This window comes from Struthio camelus, chromosome Z, assembly GCF_040807025.1.
Source record: "Struthio camelus isolate bStrCam1 chromosome Z, bStrCam1.hap1, whole genome shotgun sequence".
In the NCBI taxonomy this organism is placed as follows: domain Eukaryota; kingdom Metazoa; phylum Chordata; class Aves; order Struthioniformes; family Struthionidae; genus Struthio; species Struthio camelus.
The window spans coordinates 38,097,527-38,119,495 of NC_090982.1; the positions used below are offsets into that span (position 1 = coordinate 38,097,527).

At 37.7% G+C, this 21,969-nt stretch overlaps 1 protein-coding gene across 1 annotated transcript in view; it reads left to right on the forward strand.

Annotated features, from left to right (window-relative positions):
• Nucleotides 1-21,969, forward strand: part of LOC104150271 (fibrillin-2) — a 181,816-nt gene that overhangs the window by 32,826 nt on the left and 127,021 nt on the right. The window contains exons 6-7 of the mRNA XM_068928296.1: nt 6,712-6,909; nt 15,532-15,657. Of these exons, the coding sequence (XP_068784397.1) occupies nt 6,712-6,909; nt 15,532-15,657 (324 nt within the window). The remainder of the gene's footprint in view (nt 1-6,711; nt 6,910-15,531; nt 15,658-21,969) is intronic.

Below are 21,969 nucleotides of genomic sequence, written 5' to 3' on the forward strand. Positions count from 1 at the left end.
TAAATTGGTTACCTAATAATGCTGATGTATGGGATGGATTTTTGGGGTGTCAGTAATAAAAAGCTGTTTACTGTACTTCAGCCTACAAAGTGAAGGGGTGGGTAGAGGATAAAAAGATTTATTTTTCTCATCCCTTAATTATTGCGTGATCATACCTGTGAGAGAGAGGCTCTGTAAAAAGCCCTTTCAAAGGGCAAATTTGTTTTACATCAGAGTGAAACAGATTTGCCATGTGATAGGTTTTGTTCTTTAATTGCTAGGAGGGGAGGATGTGTTAGACTTTATTAAATCCTTTACTCACTCCTCATGTGGCTCAGACTGATCCACATGCTTAATGTTTTCAATATGTTATTTTTAGGAATAATAGTATCAATATTCCAAATAGCTTATGGTTAAAAATATTTACTTGCAAAGACACATTGCTTCCTTATTTTGTTATGGTTATGTGGAGTTTTGTTTAAATAAAAGTGATGGAAAAGATTTCATAGTTCCTTCCTGCTAATCTTTCTAGCACTCAGACATGAAATATAGGATTTATCATGTTGCTCCAGCACTGCAGACTCTGTCCTTTTAGCCTTCTGGAACTTTTATCTAGGCTTTATGTAGGTGCAGGAAAACTACCACTGCACAACCAGTAGTGTTTGTGTGTGTAGCCAAAAGCACTTTATGCAGAAACAGTATTTTGGTCTTAGGGGCCTTCAGCTAAAATTTTAGTCTGTGCTTTCCTATAAAAAGAAACTTCACAGTTTAATGTTCTTCAAGATAACTTGTAATGGACGTTCCAAAATGTCTAGGTACCTTTTCCCTTTCCTTTTTCCTTCTGTTTCTTGTTTTTACTTCCTAGTTACCTGAGAAGAGGTAAAGATGTCATGGTCAGGGGTAGTTAGGTAGTAGTCAGCATATGGAACTGTGGAAGCTAAGACTGACAAAATCCAGATAGAAATTGAATCCTTATATATGTATCCAAGTATCTTAACTTTTTGTCCTTAATAACAACAAATATGAGTTGGGATGTTAAACATTGTATTTCAAGGCTTGAGCTAGTGGGTGTTGGACATTGGGGGACACTTAATGTAGCAAATAGATTATCCTATGCCTACTTACAGCACGCTTTTTACACCTTCGCCTGAATCATCTGGTTTTGGCCAGAGGTACAGGAAGAAAAACAAAGTAGGTGGATCTTGGATCATATCCAATACTAGAATTCTTATGTTTCTACTCCTTGTTGCAAGCTCCTTGTCAAGCAGCCTTTTTAAAATTACAGTTAGAATTAGAATTAAGTTAGAATTTTTGAAGAAGGACTGAATAAAAAAAGATCCTGAGAATGCTGGTGTATCTCCCATGTGGTCTGTGTGAATACAGAATGCATGCTTCTGTGAAAGGACAGAATGCTGTAGTGTAGTTCAAAATTAATTTACAAGTATAGTATGCTATTTCCAGTTTTTGTGCCACAGCCAGGAAAAATTACCTCTTTTAAAAATTAATTATATTAACAATTGTGATGGCCAATAAAGGTTGCTATTCTTCAAATCATAGTGCATATTGAATATAGTTTTCTGAAGTTTTAAAAAAAAATGCATAACACATGTGCTGAAAATCACTTTCTTTCACCAAGGCAGTTACCCTTTCTAAGCAACAAATGATTTATAACATATGTTCTAGCATATGTTCTTTTTGGCAAAATTATTCTGCAAGGCAGCAATGCTAGGGAAGGAGCAAATGAAGAAACCTCTAACAGTAAGATAATCAATACAGAGAGGATGATTGATTCATAAACTCAGGGGTTTTCAGGTCAGAGGAACTATTACGATAACCTAGTCTGATTAATTATGTAGAACAGACTGTGGAATCCCACCCACTAATTTTCGAATTGGATCCATAGCTTCATTTAAAATTACAGAGTATTTTCTAGAATTGCATCTAGTTTTGATGTATTTGCTTCACATAAGCAAAAATATATTAAGTGACTACTTGCTTTTATGGAAACAGTTCTATTTTGCTTTTAATCTGGATATGCCTTCCTACGGCTTCTATTTTAAAATCTCATTTATGGTTTTCTCTTAGGTTGGAAAACTAAGCACTACTGGTACTCTTTCACACTTAGTGTTATCAAGTCACCTTTAGACTTCGTTCTGGATGAACTGGATGGATACAGATTTTTTTTAAATGGATGCAAGTTCTTAATTATTATATTATTTTTGGTATTATTATTTTAAACCATGTTTCTGAGACCTTAAGTTATTCTTCTGTCTCTTTTCATAATTTTTCTAGTTTTCCAACATTCCTTCTGATGTGCAGGTGCCAGAACTGGGCAAAGAATCGTTATTGGCCTGTGCAGAGATCAGGTTGCTTTCCTGTTGCTGACTGGAAACGGTTCTGCTTCTGAATCTCTGCTTCTGTAGCCCAAGATCACGAGGCACACGTTCTGTTAGGGGATAGGCTTGTTGGTTATATGTCACGTTATGGTTTTCCCGAAGTAACGGGGCTCTCGCTGCATTGTGAGTTGAATTATTTTTATTTATAAATCTAAATGGCAGTTAAATAACATTTCCATTTGCTGTTCTACAATTCAAGTTGCAGTAGTCAGACTTTCTAATGCCATCCTGCAGATTTCCGCTGATGGAAGTTGCTTGGTTATAGAACTTGAACCTTAGGGCTTATGCCTTCTCCTTTTATTAAGGCACGGGTAGGTGTATATATACGTAGCATGTATTTCCTACTTAATGGGAAACATTAAGCAATCAGTGTATTGGTGTCCTCCCTCCTTGTATCTAACTCATTGCTTGTTTTCCTGCGCAGGCACTTTTTCCTCTGTGATCTGGTTATACTCCTTAATGTTTCTTTCAGTCACACCTTCCAAAGTGAACTTTTCATTGTCAAGGTAGATAGAGTATACACATAATCATTTGAAGTCTTACAGGAAGCTAATGGAGGTCAAGTACACTTCACGCCTCAAATTTAAGCTCCAGGTTGAATCTTGTCTGATAAAATTTCAAACTCCTTAGCATGGATAGTCTTCGTCCAGAATATTTCTATGCATCATCAACCTTTAAACAGAAAAACACATAATTTATATTTCTATTCCAATTGTTCCATGTTATCCAGGACTGGTTATATATAAAAGTGTGCCTCAAAAAACAGATGCTATAAAAATTCAGTACTGTCCGGAATAGCTGCTTTTTTTCTGAATAGGAATTTCAAAGTCCTGTAGGATGTTAAGTTTAGCAGACTGGATGAATACGAGTTTTGGAAATTTTAAGGATGCACAATAAATTATTACTTGAGTTCATTATAGGTGGCATTCACCCATGAAGACTGCACTCCATTTTTAGTGCATGGAGCAAGAAGTGCATGGCCATTCACTACATTTAAGTCCTACAAACAGACTGCACGTTTGAGTAGCCCTCCAGGAATAGGTCTATGCATATATACTGATGCAGAATACCGCTTCAATTGTAGGACAGGGCTTGGTGTCCCCATGAAGATTTGCATGGATCCAGAGATCATGGTGCCTTGCACAACTGGAAACCTTGCTTCTCTTCTGATAGTGTTTATATTTTATCATAGGATCCTTAGTGTGGCTAATTACTCATAAATGGTCTTTTAGGGTTTTCCCATGCACGTCTCTTTATTTTTCACCTTCATGTTTTTGAGAATCTTACTGATGAGTCTCAAACCAGTCTGAAATTTCAGGAAAGATTCAACCTTTATTGATCTGACTGTAGTCATCACTTTGGCAAAAATGCTGCAGTACCCAGGTTATGGACAAACAGTTCTCAATACAGAGACTAGACTATGGATTTTTCCAGAATCTGTGTGTTATTTGTACTTCAGTCATTAATGAAAAACTGAAATAAGTGGAATGTTTTTAATCGTTTTATTACTGTAACGTTAGCAGTTTGTTTAATTTATTTCCCATTAGAATGGGAATCTACTCATTGAACAGTTAGTAGTAAAAGCTTTTTCTGTGCATATGAAGAACATTATTTTTTCAGTGGGACATAGAGAATATTTTTACAGATGATAGTAAGTAATAAATTATCATACAGCTGTTTATGAAAGGGTGCGATACTGTTTTCCAAGGATGAAATACTGTTGTCGTTGAATTCAATAGCCAGGTTCCCATTTACTTTCAGTGGGGTCAGGATTTAATTCCGTTTCTCTCAGTTCTTAAAATCTGAACAGTCCTGTTTTTCTTTTGGAAGCAGTCTGACCACTGCTGAAGATTTGCAGATCAAATGCTATATATCACATATTTCCCTCAGTCTTTGTGACACCTGAGTAAACTTTATATGAAAGAAGTATACAGCCATAATCTATGGTGGCGTTTTTTCCTAACCCTTACCCCTTAACTAAAATCCAGACAAGATTACTGTGAGTTCATGGAATTTAAGCCGTTTGTGGATGGATTTTTTTTTTATTATTATTATTTCAAATATTTATCATTCTTATATGAGGCTATAGTATGATGAGATCACTGTCTTCTGCTATTGGTTGTCAGGGTCTATATTTTACACGAAAAGTTTAGCTGTCTCTGATTTGGCAAGGCCCTTGGAGTTGGTTAAACAGAGACCACTTTGAAGCTGCTCGTCTTCCAGTATCTTGGAGGAAAGATCATGGAAACCTTTTTTTAATATACAGGCCTTCCTTTTTATTACGTACATGTTTTACCGAAGAACTGTTTCAGCGACCTTACAAGCGCAGGGGAAACTCAGAGGTGTAACCCCGAAGATTATTTGCTAATGAAAATTTAGAAAGATTGAAATACACAGTCTTTACAAAGCTTTTGAAAACTTTTAGTCTCCTTTATTTCTTACAGATACTTATGTGCATGTTTAACTTTACGTAATGCAAACAGTGCTGTTGAAATTAACTCATAACGTTTATAAATAACTGTGTGCAAATGTCTTTCCAGGACTGCTATCTGAATGAACCTCATTAAAGATAGCAAGCAGAAGACTGACTTCTCTTTGAGTTAATTTTAACTTTAAGAGCATTATCTCTTAGTGCAAAGAAAACTTAAAGTTGGTGTAAGTGGGCAAATAGCAAGATTGTAAGATAGTGGTAAAAATACTGTGCTGTGAGGAATATGCCACTCGAGAAATTATAGATCTAGCTTCAATACAGCTTATGATAATTTTATCCATGGCAATGTGGGATGATAACTGTTAGCAATGAATTCTTTGGAAAGTATAAATCACATAGCAGTGTCTTTTATGACATCTGATGTGTTTTGGAATTTAAATATTTATATTACATAAAATTAGTGTAAATAATTAATTTTTCAGCGTGGAACCAAGCTTGAAATTCAGACTTTACTCAAGCAGATGGAAATTTTGCCATTGACTGCAGAACGTACAAAATTTCAGTACAAGAGGCTTGAGTAAGCTGACATGGAGCTCTCTTACAGGGAACTACTGATGACCCACAACAATTATCTTAAATAGCTTCTTGTCACACAAAATGTTCCAGTTTCAAAATGATCTGGATTCAGGCCTTTACAGGTATGGAAGTTAATAAGAGGTCTCATTGGAAAGAAAATTTTCTCCCTTTCTGAATGTGTCAAAGCTCTTATTTTTCCTTTTCAGGAGAAAAGTATCAGATTATAGAAAGCATATATTGTCCAATTTACAAGTCAGTTGTGAGCCCAACTTGCATGCTCATGAAAGGACAGAAGGCAGCATGTGAACCACCGCTTAGCACTGGAATTTGTTTTCAGTGGGAAAAAAGGGAGAATAGGAAAGGACAACAGGGAGAGCAGCCGTAACCCCACTGTTATACCTTCTTCCACGTTGCTGAGTCTGAATGGAAGCTTTGCACTTCCTTTCCTCTTTTTTCCCCTCCTGAAGTTTCCGAAAGGGTATGAAATCTGGCTGAGAGCAGCCATCTGTTTCTCATTTGTTCCTAGAGAATTTCAACTAATTGTTGTCTCCTGTTTGTGTTGCCTCATAAGGTCAACATCTTTCCCTCTTTATGCAGGTTGAACCTCAATGAATTAATCATTTACAGGAGTTTAGTTTTTCGTGTGTGTGTGTTTATATATGTGTGTGTGTGTATATAAAATTTTGTATAGGTTGCGTACTATATTCAGTACATTTAAAACAGCTTCAATAGGCTATATTATTTCATGTTATTCCTCTTTGAAAATAAATGTTACACCAGTTAGTCCTCTCTAAGTAGTATTAATTTTGCCCTAAGCGTTCCAGCAGGAATGTTGATTCTGTGGCAGTTTTTGGCATGGACCTGATTAATGTGAAGTGAACAAACACGTGGCTTCAGTGGTCTGAAGTTTCCTCTCGTGAATTGCCATAAATTTGCAGAATTTGTAAATTTGTTATTTGTAGAAACAAATAACCCCAGTTCCCTGCCCTGTGTGCTTGATCTGCCTTTATTTTCTTTACTCCTTCAGTTACGGATTTTACTGTGTATACTGTCACTGCACAGATCAGTTTTGAGGTCCAGCTGCCTTTCATTACTTGCATCTATCAGAAAGAAATAAATTGAAAGACTATGCTACCCTTGCAAATACGGTTACCTTCAGTGGAAGGTGTCATGCTGTTTCTGTAAGCAGTAACATAACGTGCGTTTCCAGGTCCTCTTGGTATTTTCTTAATGCTGGCATCTACTGGATTAAAAATGGAATCCTTCTGTAGTTATAGTGACTAGTATAGAGACTTAAAATACAGTGATTTTTTTTTTCCTCTTTTCCAGATTACAGAACGGGCCCATGTTTCACACAAGTTAACAACCAGATGTGTCAGGGCCAGCTAACTGGAATTGTTTGCACGAAAACCCTCTGTTGTGCTACCATTGGACGTGCATGGGGTCATCCCTGTGAAATGTGCCCTGCTCAGCCTCAGCCGTGTCGTCGTGGTTTCATCCCTAATATTCGTACTGGAGCATGTCAAGGTAAGCCTTCTGGTTTAAGTTGTGCATACGTGTTGTGTTGCTGATACGCATCTTGAAAGCCTCCTCCACTTAAAATAAAATCACCATTTTCCTTGTGTGCATTCTATATTTAACTTTTCATAAAATTCTGATGCTTCCAAATTTTAGCTAGCGTACATATAGAATAAATCTGAAGTGTCTAGAAAAAATGAATGCCAATCAAGAAGTCATAAATACCGAGCATGAAAGAGACAGAATGTCTGAGCATAGCCGTCGGCTAGGGCAGTAGAGCACCAGTTAGACAACTGAATTGTGTTTTGGTCTAGCCCATAACTGAAAAAAGCACTACGTACATGACTGTAATGAGAAATTTGGTGTTTCTTGTTACTGAGTAATGTTCCTTGTGAAAGGCATTGGTGCTTACTATGTAGAGTTTTTTAATCACGGAGTTTTGATGAAGCACTCGTGAATCTTCTGTTGGATACTCCATTTGGATTATTTAAACAGGGCTAGAGAAATGAATGAAGTAGGAAGGGCCTCAGTTTTCTGTGTTTGCATTCATGAAACGTAGTCTGAGAAAAGGGAAAACCTTACTTTATTCATCATCTCCTGCTGCGGTGATAAGAGACTTGCTGCTTCTCCCTTGTGTCGTTACTCCAGTATGGCTATCCTGAAAAATAGGTATCTATTCTGCTGCTGCTGTTTGGCTAAATTTTAGAGCAAAATGCATGAAGAATGCAATAGCAAAGGATAGTAGAAATTCCAAAGAAGAACGTACTACTTCTCTTGTTACAGATTAATGCACGAGGTCAGTTTGTAGGCTGTATTGCCTTAGAACCTCCCCTACGAGCAATAGGAACCAAGTAGGCAAAGACACTAGGAAGCGTTTGCATTTTCTATAACTTGGCCCTAAGACACTATCAGCAATCAGATTCATGGCTGAGTTGCTATACCTCAGAGACACTTTTCATGAGACATCTCTCAACAGTGCAGAGTAAGTTTAGAATTAGGGCTGAAATCAGCCATTGTAAGCAACACAGTTCTTTGAGTTTTGGTTGTAATCAATATGATGATACACATTAATAAAGGGAACCAGATCATTTCTGGTGGTTAATTTTTGGAATAAAGTAGTGGAAGTTTGAGTCATTTAGGGGAATGTATTTCTTATTTGTTTTCACAGAATCACACAGAATGGTTGGGTTTGGAAGGGACCTCTGCAGTTTCTTTTTTTTAATTTGACAAAGCGTATATATACTGCTCTGTCCCTATGTATCGGTATCTTAGGCTTTCCAAAATCTGTTTGATGAAGTACATCCAGGTTATTGCAGGCATTCTTTACATAAACGTATCTCTGTAATATAGCTAAGATAACTCTTAACGTAATGCAAGGGAAGTGATGAAGCTGATTAGAATGATTTACTCTAAATGTTTGTAATATTTATTATCTCCTACAGTGCTGGAGAACTTTTTATTCAGAAAAAAACATACAGTATCAGGGTGTGTGTGTGTGTGTAGGTATGCATAACCAAGGATTTCTATTATGTAATTCAGAAAAATATCCTGATTCAGGCAGATTTTGTAACTTGCAGTGGTATCCTTCTTTTCTCACCTTTATTTCTCTGTTCCCTCTCTTTCAGAGTTTTTTTTGTCTTGTGTATTGCAGCATTACTCTTAATGCTGCTTTCCTTTACATCACATCATAGTTTAGTGACTTAAAGTTGCACAAATCTAACAAGATCAGCTGTTTTTCTGGAATTCTGCTTCAGGACTCCTGCTTAAGAGTTCCTGTTAAGCGTTCTGTTAACTTGAGTTGAAAAATGGAGGGGAAAATTAGGATGATTTAAGAGTTTTAATTCTTCCAAATTAAAACTAGAAAAAGTTATCAGTTTTAATTCTTTCTTCAGTTTTCATTCACACAGTGCTATGATTGACCTGAAACTACGATTGGAACTACTAGTTCCAATTCAGTTTTATAGAGTTTCTTCAATATTTTAGCAAAAGCATCTATTTTATTTAAAATACTAAGATTAGTTTAAAACAACAATAAATCTCTTCATTTTTCCTCATTTCATGTGTTTGCGTACCTGTTTTGCTGATCGTACTGCTTTAAGCATCCAAATTTTACTAGGGAGGAAAAATGCACTTTTCCTTCTATGTCAGAAATAGGCCTCTGTGTGCTTTTAACAGCTTGTGCCTTACTGTTCATCTTGAATTGATTAATATGTTTCAAACGTTCTTTTCCTAACACTGTTGTAGATAGGAACGGCTATTGAAGGCATGGATGTTGGCTACAGTGTCACAAATGAACTCCTTTAGCTGGTGAAAACATTGGCCAGATGGAATGAACTCTTAAAACTCCTGTGCCAAAAGGAGCCTAGCATAGCTTCTGGGGCTTCATTGAAACTACGTGAGCGATCCAAAGAGCTCTTTAGCATCCATGCCCTCAAGAATGTTTCTAATACTGTTTTCTTTTTCTGCCAGTGTGTTGTGTGTAGCAAATAAATTGTTAAGTTATGCAGTGGACATCATTGCTGAATTCCACTGGGAAACATTAAAACAATGTGGTGGTCTGCTTTATGTTGTGGATGAACAAAGGAAGTTTGAACAGCCATTATTTTTACTACATTTGGCATATAACTACTATCTAGGAAGATTTGATTGTATTTAAGTCCGCAGGAGTTAGCATGTGATGTTACAAGATGATGATATGGCACAAATACATGAATAAAAGTTAAATCTTCTGTGCAGAAGAGAGGAAGAATTTCTTTGTTCCAAGAATTTGTTACTTTTAATTCCAGCAGTCAAAATAATCTCCTAGAAGCTCTGAGTACCTGTAATTCCCACCGACTTAAATTCTGTCGTGTTGGCAGGTTGATGGTGTGTTATGTACTGTCTGGAATTGTCAGAGCACTCTCCTGGAGGTAGTAGCACTTGACGCTGTAGAGGCTGTTTACCTTTCCGAACTCCTCATTAGGATGCATCGTCTGTAGAAATAAGCTGAAAGATTTAGGTGCGGTTAGGTATGAGAATTTAAAGAGAAGTGATACAGCGGTGTTATTCACAGGGGATCAAAAAAAATACAACTCACAACAGCTAGGTGAGGTGGAATCCTGAGGGAGTTGAGGGGTATGCCGAAAAACCAACCTGGAACTGTGGCACTTGCTGCCTTATGGCAAGGAAATGTCAGAAAGGCAAGTGAAGAGATTAATCTGAATAGAAGGAGAAGCGTTGGTAGATCTGCGACTTGTGCATAGATGGAAGCTTCAGTAGTGTTAATGGGTGAGATTACATGCAGATATACTGCGAATAAGAAAAGAAAGGTGTCAAGAATGGAACTCAGAGGAGTATTTCAGAAATTTTTACAAATGTGGAGTATCAGCAGTTCAGGAAATGATGGTTCTCCAGATGTGAAAACTGCTATCTGAGGAGGCCTCATTTAGTGAGATAAAAATGTCAGAAGAAAGTGGCATTAATTAATTTCTCTAAGGATTATAGAAACACATGCAGGGACCTGGCTAAGGTCATCAGTACATCAGCAGAGTGAAAGGCACTGACATAACATCAGATTTACAGAGACTTGTATTAAAGGACTGCAGAAAACCTCAGCATTCTGTAAAACTCTCCCTTTGAAGCAAATTGATTAGATCAGACCTGTTCAGTGGGTAGTTTGACTGTACAATTCCCTGGCATATTTGAAGTGGATGCTCACATCCGCACACTTCTGAGTTTTGGAGTCAATACGAACAGGCTGAAATTGGTTGAACTTGCGAGCCTTATTATTGGAGAAAAGAGCATAATTTCGCTATTCATAAAATAGCAGAAGTTTGGCAAGGTTTAGTTACAGGTTATGAAGTTGCTCCTATTGTTCACAGAATGTGTATGTTGTATGTTGCTATTCTGGTGTATCTTATGTGGCTCTTCAACAGGAAAACAGGTGAAAAGGTGGGTGATAAACCAGCTTCCTTTTCTTTGTAGTCAGTTCACGTCATTTCTAGCTTACCCGTACATAAAACAGGATGTGAAGCTTCCCAAGTGAGTATGTCTTCTTCCGAGTTAATTATGTTCACTGAGTACTGTGCTTGTGTAGAAGGTTGTTATTGTTACTTTGCTATTACCACGACCAATTAATAAGAAATTAAAGAAGCAAAACCAAACAAAATTCAAGTTTTCTTTTCAACAATTTCTATTCATCTATTGCTTAAAAAACAGGATTTGCAACTGCTCAGACATCCCTCTTCCCACAAATTCAGGCAGGAGGAACTTAAGTGTTCCACTTTAAAATGCTTTATTGCCTTTGCTGTACGGCTGTCGAAATAGCGTAATGGCAGAAATCCTATGTGGGACATTTTCTCAGTTCCTCTCTGCATTCCTCAACAGTCCATTTCTCAGCTACACCCTTTCCCTTCAGACAGTTAATTTTTTGCACTAAGGAGAGAAAAATAGTCCATGGCTGAACAGCTTTTGAAAAATATGAAACTGCTTCTTTCTGTTAGCACTGCTGACACTGTTAAGGAAGTAAAGCCGCTACAGGAGATAATATCCCAAAAAATCTGTACTATAGTAAGAGTAGTGTGTATTGGATGCTATAGGCACTGAGACAGACTGGATGGAATTGAGAGGACAGGTAAAATTTCAAATTCATAATGCAGAGCAATAGATGGTGATTCTTTTAAAAAAAAAAAAAAAAACTAGTGTTTGGAATTAATATGTCTAATTTAGTGACAATATTAAATTCACATCTCGGATGCTATCCTGCCATCCTGAAAATCAATATTGCAGTAGAAGAATATCAGATAAACTTATTATTTCTATGATGTTTTTATATTTGTGGTATTTCTCTTTTCTAGGATGTAGAAGAAGCAGCAATAGTTTTACACTATTTTGATTTTGAGTTCCCATGTGCTTCCAAATCCGTTGCAGAAAAATTCCCTATACATATTTATAGGTAGAATTCAAGAAAACATTGATATTGGGGTTACTGTTATTATTTAAAAAAAAAAACATGCCATCTCCCCTAAATTTTGGTATAAAACCTGACGGGATTTCTTTTTCCTGAGCTTTTTTGTTCTTCACAGTTTTCTGAGAAAGTGTCCACTCATCAGAAAGGGAAGCTGAGTTTGGCTGTGTTTTCAAAGGTACATGTTTAAAGTTAGCTGTGCAAATCCTGCAGGCAGTTACCATTTACTGAGAAAAGTCTTTGCAAAAGCAAAGAACCTTTTTTCACTTGCCAGATACTATCAAACCCCTGAACACATGGAAACGTTCTACCTAATCTGTAGCATACTGAACCTCTTGGTGTACAGAACTGTATCTAAAGAGTTATTCATCTAATTTTGTGCTTATGGCAAGAAGTTTATTGTTTTAATTTGGCTGGGATTTGAAAGTGTGAGTAAATGGGTAATTAATAATTATAAAACTGCTGCACGGCAATGTAAAACAGAAAAAGAAGTTTGATTTCAAATTTGTTGTATTTTCAGACAAATTATTCTTATGTCTTAAAGTGACGTTTAAGAAGCAATTCATAAAATATGCCTTTTTAAGAAAACGTTTTGTCCTTTCTAGGTTTTTCTCAATTCCAAAAGGCTAGTTATGTTGCAACAAATTTGGATTAACACGGGAAGGTTATATAACATAAAAACCAGCATCATACTTGTTATCATATTTATTTTGTAAGCTGCAAGTGGGTTTGAGTGTATTTTGTTTCTGTTACATTTAAATATGACTTACAAAATTTTCCGTTTAAGTTAAAAATATAACCCCCACAAACTAAGACTGATTTTAGCACAGAAGAGCAAGATAGCTCGTGTTATTCAAGGATTTACAAGATCTCACCTTACATAGTGAGACCATTTGTGTTTTCTTCACTGGACAAGCAACGCACTGTGTTGCATCACTGGGACTGGCATTTCAGGCTTCAGCAGAGCTTGGTATTTATTTGTTCTTTTAAAACCATAGGATTTTAAATAGAAAGAAGTGAATGAAATCACTAAATCTTAAAAATTTGTTCACTTCAAGGCTTCCTTGACACCTTTTCTATTTCTGGAAATACTCATTTCCTGCTGTTACTCCAATTTTTTTTATTATTGCTTGATATCTTTGACTTGTGGAACAGTGAAGGATACATGTGCGAGAATCAAACAGATCCTTCTTTGTTGAAGTAAAGGCCACAAGTGAGCTCGGGTATTGCTGTTTCAGATAGTTGCTGCTATTGGCAACATCAATAAGTTATTTTTAACCACTGATCTGCTGCCATAGTTGGCTTAATTTAAATAAGCTTTAATAAATAACACAAGACACGGGCGTGCTGCATATCTTGAATGTGTTTTGGTTTCCAAGGGTCAAAAGACAGAAACACTGTATTAGCTGTACGCAGAAGGAAGCTACTGGGGGGACTGGGTGTGATTAAATGATGAAACTCATCTTCTGTCTAGATATTGCTAAATCATGTCCAGATTCATTAAAGTACTTCAGAGAAGAAAAGTTTACTTTCCAAGTAAATTGGATCACACCAAGCACTAGTTATTTAAAAGAAAAATGGTTCCAGAAAGTTTATGCCTCCAGTGAAGTCCTTAATCCATTCACGATCTAACTGATGCATTTGGACACTACTGTGCTAACTAAATCAGCACAGCTTCAGGAATAATACATGAGCGTTTCCAGCAAATGTGCTGAAAAATAAGTCCAGTGATTACAAAAAAAAAAAAAAAAAAAAAGTTGCCTCCTTCCTTGCTATAAGAAATTGCTTAAATGGGAAAGCTGGTGACCGGACAAGCATATATTGTATGCTTTATCCTATAGGACAAACACCAGGGGTAACAAGGCTGAGGAAATGCTAATGTCCGCTAGCACGGGGAGGGCGGATTTCAGGATCTTTAAGAGCTTCAGATAACGAATATCCATCTGAAGAAGAGAGTACTGTGTTCTACTATTAATATGTTGCCATACACCATCTGTGTCTTTATTTTTCCTACTTTCGCAGTGGCAAAGAGCTGGCTGTGGTAAGGAAAAGGGTAGACAAAACAAACTTGAACACAAAGAGGGGATGCTTTTGTTCTGCATTTTAAATAATGCTTTACCAGCTACTTGATTTAATAGTGCATGCAAACTAACAGGAGACGTGACCGAAAACGACAAGTAGGATAGCAGTCAAAATTATTAATTTATTTGGCACCTAAAGGCTTTAAATGCACATGTAAAACATCAGAAAAAATGATGAAAATATTTTTCCTAAATGCTTTTAAAATATAATAATGCTAAATAGATGTTTCAGTCAGAACAGAGGAAGATGTGAAATGAAAGTGTCTTTTAAATAGGCAGTGTATTCCTTAAACATTATAATTGAATTCCGTATTAAGTTATAATCTGAGAAGAGAAAATAATAGAACGTTGACCTCGGCACAGAAGGTCACTTGTAACGGACAGTTTCCTTTATTTCTGTTTAATTTTGTGGACAGCTAGCAGAAGCTGTTGATTTTTACCTCGTCTGTGAAAGGGTCAACTGTTTGACAGGAAAAATTACCAAAAATCTTTCTCGCAGAAGAGCTCCTGCAGTTTTTGGAACAAAACTTCCAAGCCTCCAGTCCTCTATGAGTGTTGAGAAGCATATTAAGTTTTGTTGGGAAGAAATTAATACAGATGTTTAGTTCTGAGCTCTCTGATAGCTGTAGATTAACTAAACTTTTAGGAGTAGTAGCTAGGGCTATTGAGAAACTAAATATCCAAGTATAAATAAATAAATATGTATGTATGTATGTGAAAGCTACGTTAGTCTGAAGCCTGTTCTCCCTTTCTTTTTGTACAAAGAGTTTCCCTGTCTGCTTTAGCACTGGTTATTTCACAGAGTACTCTTAGGTCCTCTGTATTATTTTAACTGCCCATTAGCACTTACACGTTGAGTCATGTGGTAGTTTTGTACAAAAACCTACAGAAATACAGGATGTTTTATGTATAAACAAATGAGAGTGGGGAAGAAAACACAATTTGAAGTGGAAATACAGGAAATTACTGAAAGTAAGCTCTAAAGCAAGAATGGCAAATATATTTCTAAGAGCATTTATTGAAAATGCAGCTTGAAAAATATCTATGAAATTCCAGTCCTTATTACTTCAGTGCATACAGTCTGCGCAGATTGTTTGCAGTACAGCTTATCCTGGTTGAATAGCACGTATTTTGTGTTGACTTCAATAGTTTGATTTTTGTCCAGAAAGAATATCCTGCAAGAATTATCACATATAGTTAAGGCAGATTTTTAGGGTAGTCCATATGTATGGTTAGAGATTCTTTCAAAATTAGAATCTGCCTATGTTGATGACTGTACACAAGGAGCAATCTGAGGGTAAAGGACACCAAGAGTAAGCAGTATAAATTTGACTTCAATGTACTTTTTAAATATTTAAAACCATGTAAGTCATAAGTCAATGCATGGAAAATTTAGAGCTTATTTGGAATGGAATAATACATGAATAAAGGTCAAAGTAGTGTTACTGCTGTATCATACGGTGGTGGTGAGTTGGAGAAATGTGCTGGGGCTTGTTGTGGTTATTTTTAAGAATAATTTCAAAGATACAGCTTTTTATCTATCACCATAAGCCATGATGAGATTTTGTATTTTATGTCAAATAATCTTCTTTTTTGTCCTCGTAGATGTTGATGAATGCCAAGCTATCCCTGGAGTCTGCCAAGGAGGAAATTGTGTTAATACAGTTGGTTCTTATGAGTGCAAGTGTCCTGCTGGTCACAAACAGAATGAAGCAACTCAGAAATGTGATGGTAAGTGAACGTAATTAGAGCGCTCATACAAAACACGACCAAGTAAAGCAGGTCTTAGTAGTATTTTAGAGTCACTATTAGACCTCTTTGGTAATGAAAGAAAAAATTCTGAACAGTTGCAATATCCGATCTGGACAGTCATAACAACACTGTTCTGTGCTTTGTATTTCTTCTTGTTTATCATCTGTTTCTATTTTGTTGTTCATACTTTGCATTAGATCTTTTTCTCCCTGGCTTGTCAGATTGGTCAAAGACAATGTTTATCCTGTTTCTAAATTTAAAACTATAGATAAACAGTAAATCTGCAAACCGCATAATACAGTAACTGGGCTATTAGGGTTTTGTTTTTTCAAAAATGTCTAAAATATTCTAATATGGATAGATATTGTCAGCCTACTGACCACAGTATGAAAAGCAAATATGGCTAATTTGGTAACAGGTTTGAGAAACTACTCCTATGTACAATTTGTGTTGAAGAAGAGCTTGCGTAAGTTGAAAGTACATAGCTAGCAAATGTCCTTTTCAAGATACAAACAGGGTTTGTGCTTTATTTTATAGATCAATTTGAGACTGAAACACTACAAATAGGGCATGTTTATTCAGTAACTATATTGATTTAACTAACAGCAGAAATGCTGTGTAGTTGAAAGCAATATAACAGAAAAAATGGTGAGTTCTCGTGGTTTTGATGAAGACTTCACTGTTATAATAATTTGAGCTGTTCCTCCAAGAGATGCTGCTGTAGTTTGCATAGGTTATATATTTACAGCAATGAAGTTTGTTTATAATTGCAAGAATTACCTATTACCTTTTGATGTACATCATTGTTTCATGATTTGAGTCAACTTGCCGTACTTTCAAGGGAAACTATGACTGTGGAACTTTATCCAAACCAATCAGTGAAGATCCCTTCGTATTTAAATTACATAGGTAAGAAAACTGCTTGTTCAGGGCTTTGGCCTGTGGGTAGGCAGCAATTTAAATATGTTACCGAATGTTGTTATACTTAGTTTCGGGTTCAAACACGTGGTGTTTAGCTTATTTCTGAAGTTGCCTCAGAGTTTTCTTTGTTTTTTCGTACAATGCAGACTTCCGTCATGTTTTAGGGGAAGCATGTGTATGTCCTCTTCTAAAAATTCTGCAAAAAACTGTTTGCAAAAATAGAACTGCTCTTATAGAGAGAGAGAGCTGTGAAGGCGTTTCTTATCATGACTGAGGAGAAATGGAAGCAACTTGCATATGTGCCTGTCATGGGCACGTGTATGTGGGCTTACCTGTATATGTGAGTGTGCTAATAAATGTCAAGCATATGCACAAAGGTTGAGGGCTCTGCAGCCAGGGTACACAGGGTACAAGAGGGATGCAACAAGGTATGTGCAGGTCCATTTGAGCTGTTTTAGAAGTCAGGGAATACCAAGAGCCTTTCTGAGACTCTTGGAGAAAGAATCTCTCCTACCTTGATGACCCGCATAGAGCAGTAGAACAATAAGACCCCATCTCCATAACTTTTTGGAGGGTCTAGGGAGAGACCAGAAGACACCAAGCAGGAGGAGAACTCCAAAGGAAGATGTCTGAAACGGGAAGCTGTAATTAGACCCACTTCCACTGGGAGAATTAGATCCAAGACATCTTACCAACCCAGTGCTCAATGACAACCTATAAGGAAAAGGGCTAAACATAGAATGGACAGCACATCTTAGAAAAATCTTTCGTTTTTCTGTAGCAGACGCAATGGGAATGGAATCATAGGCAAAATGTAATGGGATTTTTCTTGCCAGGGAACAGAACAGGAATAAGTACCTGGGTAGGCTACAAGAGATTGGTAGGCCCTTCCTGAAGCGTCAGCATACGGGAAGGAGATTTGTAATTAGAGGAAAAGGAGGAGGGAAGAGCACTTTGTTTTCCCTTCACAACCCATCCTTTGGAATTGTATGTGTTGGGAGAAAGGAGGGAAGTGAGATGGTCTGCTGCTGCTGGTTCCAGAAAAGAACATCATGCTTATGAGCCTGTAACTCTTGACTTGGCTTCTTTCTCCCCTCCATGCTTTTGGAAAGAAATCAAAGGACTGAGCATCCCTTTCCATCATTCTGTAACTGCTGAAACCCCAGTTGCTGATTAGTTGCCTGCACCTGGATTACTCGTTCTTCAAATTCACAACTTCCTTTTTGTTTCTTCCTCTGGTGGTAGTGGCGGGTGTAGCAGCTGCCATTTTCTGTGCCTGCATATCACTTGCCATCTGTGATATGTTTAATTCCAGGGGAACTGATGAAGCTTGCAGGATAGAAAATAGAGAAATCCAGAACTGTGGTTACCACTCTTATGGGATAATTAGAAACTGGGTGAGGGGAAAGGATAAGAACCACTGCTTTTGAGAAGCGGTTGCCTGCTGTTCAGCTGGAGAGTCTCTTCAGTGCTATCAGTTGGTAGATGCTCTGTACTGTCTTGCTCCAGTTTCATGTGATCGGGGTAGGGTGGCTTTAAAAGATACGGCATATCGGTCAATATATGAAAGATTTCTGTCATGCTGGAGCTGAGGCAGAGCAACTTGTCTTGGCAAATTCTCCTTTTCAAGGTGGGTTGTCGAAAGTTTCACAATGTTTTTCTTGTGAGTCAATGTTCTCATTGCTCAGGATGTTGTAGAATGCATTTAAAGGAAACATTAGTAACAGCTAAATCAGAACACCAAGAACGAAGATGTGTAGTAATAATCCAACACTTGTTTCTACTTACTTTTTTTTTTCTGATTTCTTCCAAACCTAACCATTTGGAAAGGTAAATCAGCAGCTATTTTTTTAACAGTTACGTGTGACTGTTAACTGCAAGCACTACATATTAGTTCAAACATGGTGCTGTACTGATGTGGATATGCAGCTTGTACGCCAGACCTAAGGTGTATCTCACCAGCTCAAAGCATAGGCAGACAGAATTTAGGGGGCTGTCTATATCCACCTTAAATCTGTCGTGTATCTAACATAATTCATTTAATTAGTATCTTAATGCCATCGTAAGCTATGAAGTAATTCCGTTCTGTAACAGTGGCTACGCAGCATTTAGCAAGTAAACAGACATCCATGGCTTGATATTTTCTTGGCATAGCTGGCTATTTTTACCATCATTTTTGTGTTGTAGGGGATATGCAACTACAAATGCCATTTTCATGGTTTTGAAAAATTCTGGCAGTACCGTTTATCTTTCAATACAATTCAAGCCTTGGTATGATGAATATCAGAACATAAACTCCACAAAACTCGGAAATATTTACTTACAATCATACTATCAAAGGTAAACAACTGTGGGGCGGAAGGGCGGGGGGGAGCAAGTGCTGAATATTTTTCAAAGAGCAACTGTGATGTCTCACCCAAAAGAGAGGATTTGAAAATGTTAGAACAAACTGTAGTCAGCTCTTCATTTCAAAGTGGAAGCAAAGACAGTTGTAATTGCTAAACAAATTTGTAGCGTATTTGATTTGTGTTGGCGATGTATACCTTAGAAATGTATATTTTGTTGTTGTTGTTAATCATCTTAGTTTCATGTTTTCCATTGCAAGGCTTTTCACTGGAAGGTTTTTATTCAAACTGCAATTCTTTGAATTGCATTTGCTAATTTTGACGATGCTCTCTCAGTTTGACAATGTTTAGAACTTTTAGTAGTATTAGTGTAATGATGTTACAGAGTACCTTTTACCTATTATGAGGAATACTTACTTATCATTGTTCGTTAGAAGTGGACTTGCTTTTTTTGAGTCTCTCAGTCGTGGTACATGTATTTTTAATTCCATGAGACTTGTACAGCGGGAGAAGGGCAATGGAGCTTTTGCCTAAGGCAAGTGCTGCAATGTTAATTCCAAAAAATATATATTTCTAATATGATAAAGGTAGCATCAGAGCAATGACAGCACAGGTATCTGTTATGATGTACTACTACCTGTTCTCAAGTCATTAGGTGAAATGCCTGTTCAGATGATGTTTGTAATCTGCCTATGGCAGTGCTCATGGGTTTTTTTTTGCTGTTAACCCTAGAAAAGCTCCATATGAAGGAGATCTACTGCCTCCTCCGTCCAGGCAGGGATGCAGTTAAATACACCAAATAGATGTTCTCATGGAGATCCAAAAAAATTGTAGATCCTCCATGATGCTTGTTAGATCCAGGCAATGTTTTAAAGTGGTAACTCTAGTATGATATGTCAGCTGGATCTTAGATTTACTGTGCTAAAAAAAAATTCATCAGCAAAATAAATCAATGTTAGAATAAATAATACATGCAAATATTGAATATTTTCCAAAGTGGTTAAGTTTTCAACAACATTTATTGACCTGAAAAACTCATATCCTTCTTATTTTCTGTTGTTCTGCCTGCTGGAGTGAGTGCTCCTGTTAATCTGCCAAGGTGCTCCCATTTTTTCTGTCTCCTCACAAGGAGAATTCAGAGTTCAGAAACAGACTGGGAAGTAAAAACTGCCGCTACATTGAGTGCAGCTAAACCAGAGTTTACTCACTTTCTTCATCTGAACTCAAAAACCAGAACACAAATTCATCTCCCTTCTTTTATCATAATATTGCATCTGCAAAAGTATGACATCGTTGGAATAAATGAGATGTGGAGATGCCTGACATGTATGCCTGGAGTTCTGTGATGGACTGATACGGGCTCTTTGGCAAAGACAGGCAGGGAAGAAGAGGAGGGATTTGCCTTTTACACAGAAGAGCAAGTTGAATGCAAAGTTGTACGAAACAAGGGGGAGGCTGGTTGAGAGCTTGTGGGTCAGGATCGGAGAGGAGGCAAAGAAAGGGTAACATTGCAGTGAGAGTTTGTTATAGACCGCCTGATCAGGATGAGAAAGCTAATGAACTTTAAGCAATTCAAGGAAGTTTCTAGATCACAGTTGCTTGTTCTTATGGGAGACTAACCTCCCTGAAGTCTGCTGGAATGACAACGTGGTGGGACATGAGCAATCTGGGAGTTTTTAGGATGGCCTGGGGGCCAATTTCTCAATGCAGATGCTAGATGGCTCTGGCAGGGGTGATAGTTTCCTGGAGCTGCTACGCAACAAACAAGAAAGAACTGGTTGAGGATGTGATATGGCAGCCTTGACTGATCATGAAATAGTAGAGTTCCTCACTTCGCCCAAGATCTTGAAGGAGAGGAGCAGAGCAGGACTTTGGGAGAGCAAACCTTGACATATTCAGGGAACTGGTAGCTGGAATCCTGTGGGAAGCAGCCCTGAAGGGCAAAGAAACTCAAGAGAGCTGGCAATTCTTTAAGAACAACCCCCTCCAAGCACAAAAATGGTCCATCCCAAAACTCTCAAAAACAAGCAGACTTATCAGGAGATCAGCCTGTCTAAAGAGGGAAGTCATGACTAAGCTCCCTGCAGAAATGCGTATTGGAGGTGGAAACAAACAGACTGTTAAGGAGAAAGTTAGAAAAGCAAAAGCTCAACTAAATTTGAAGCTGGTAAGGAGCATCAAGAGCACCAAGAAGAGTTTCTCCCACAGCATTAGCAGTAACAAGAGTGAACAAGGAAGAAGTGGGCCCACTGCTGAATGGGGTGGGTGGCAGGGGATGCAGATAAGGCTTGGGGTATTCATTGCCTTCTTTGCCTCAGTCTTCACTTCATCTTTCATGCCTTCGTGCCTATAGACAGAATCGAAGGAGGAGAGGAACTACCAGTAGTAGAAGAGGATCGAGTGAGAGATCTTATGTGAGAACATGACTCATACAAGTCCTTGGGACCACATGAGTGCTGCGTCCGAGGGTGCTGAGAGCACTGTCTGATATCGTCAGGCTGCTCTCTATCACCTTTGAACGGTTATGAAGTTTGGGGGAGGTCCCTGGTAACTGGAGAAAGGCAAATGTTGCATCCTTTTTGAAAAAGTGCAAGGATGATGATGTGGGGAACATCAGGCTCCTTAGCCCCTCTTGAAGTCCCTGAGAAGATCATGGGGTAAGTCTTCCTGGAAGCCATTTATGATCAGGTGAAGGAGAAGAAAGAGGGTGACTGGGAATAGCCAGCATGGTTATATCGTGGGTGAATCGTGTCTCACCAACCTGATTGCCTTTTATGATGAAACCTGATTGCCTTCTATGATGAAAGCACAGATGTCACTTACCTTGGCTTTAACAGGCTTTCGATATGGTGTCCCGCAACATCCTTGTGTCTGAGCTGGGATGTTATAGTCTAGATGTATGGACTGCTAGAAGGATGAAAAACTGGCTGGATCGTCCGGCTCAAAGTCTAGTGATGAAGGGTTTGTACTCTGTCTAGAGGTTACTAGTGGAGCTTCTCAGGGGTCTGTCCTTGGATCTAGCCTG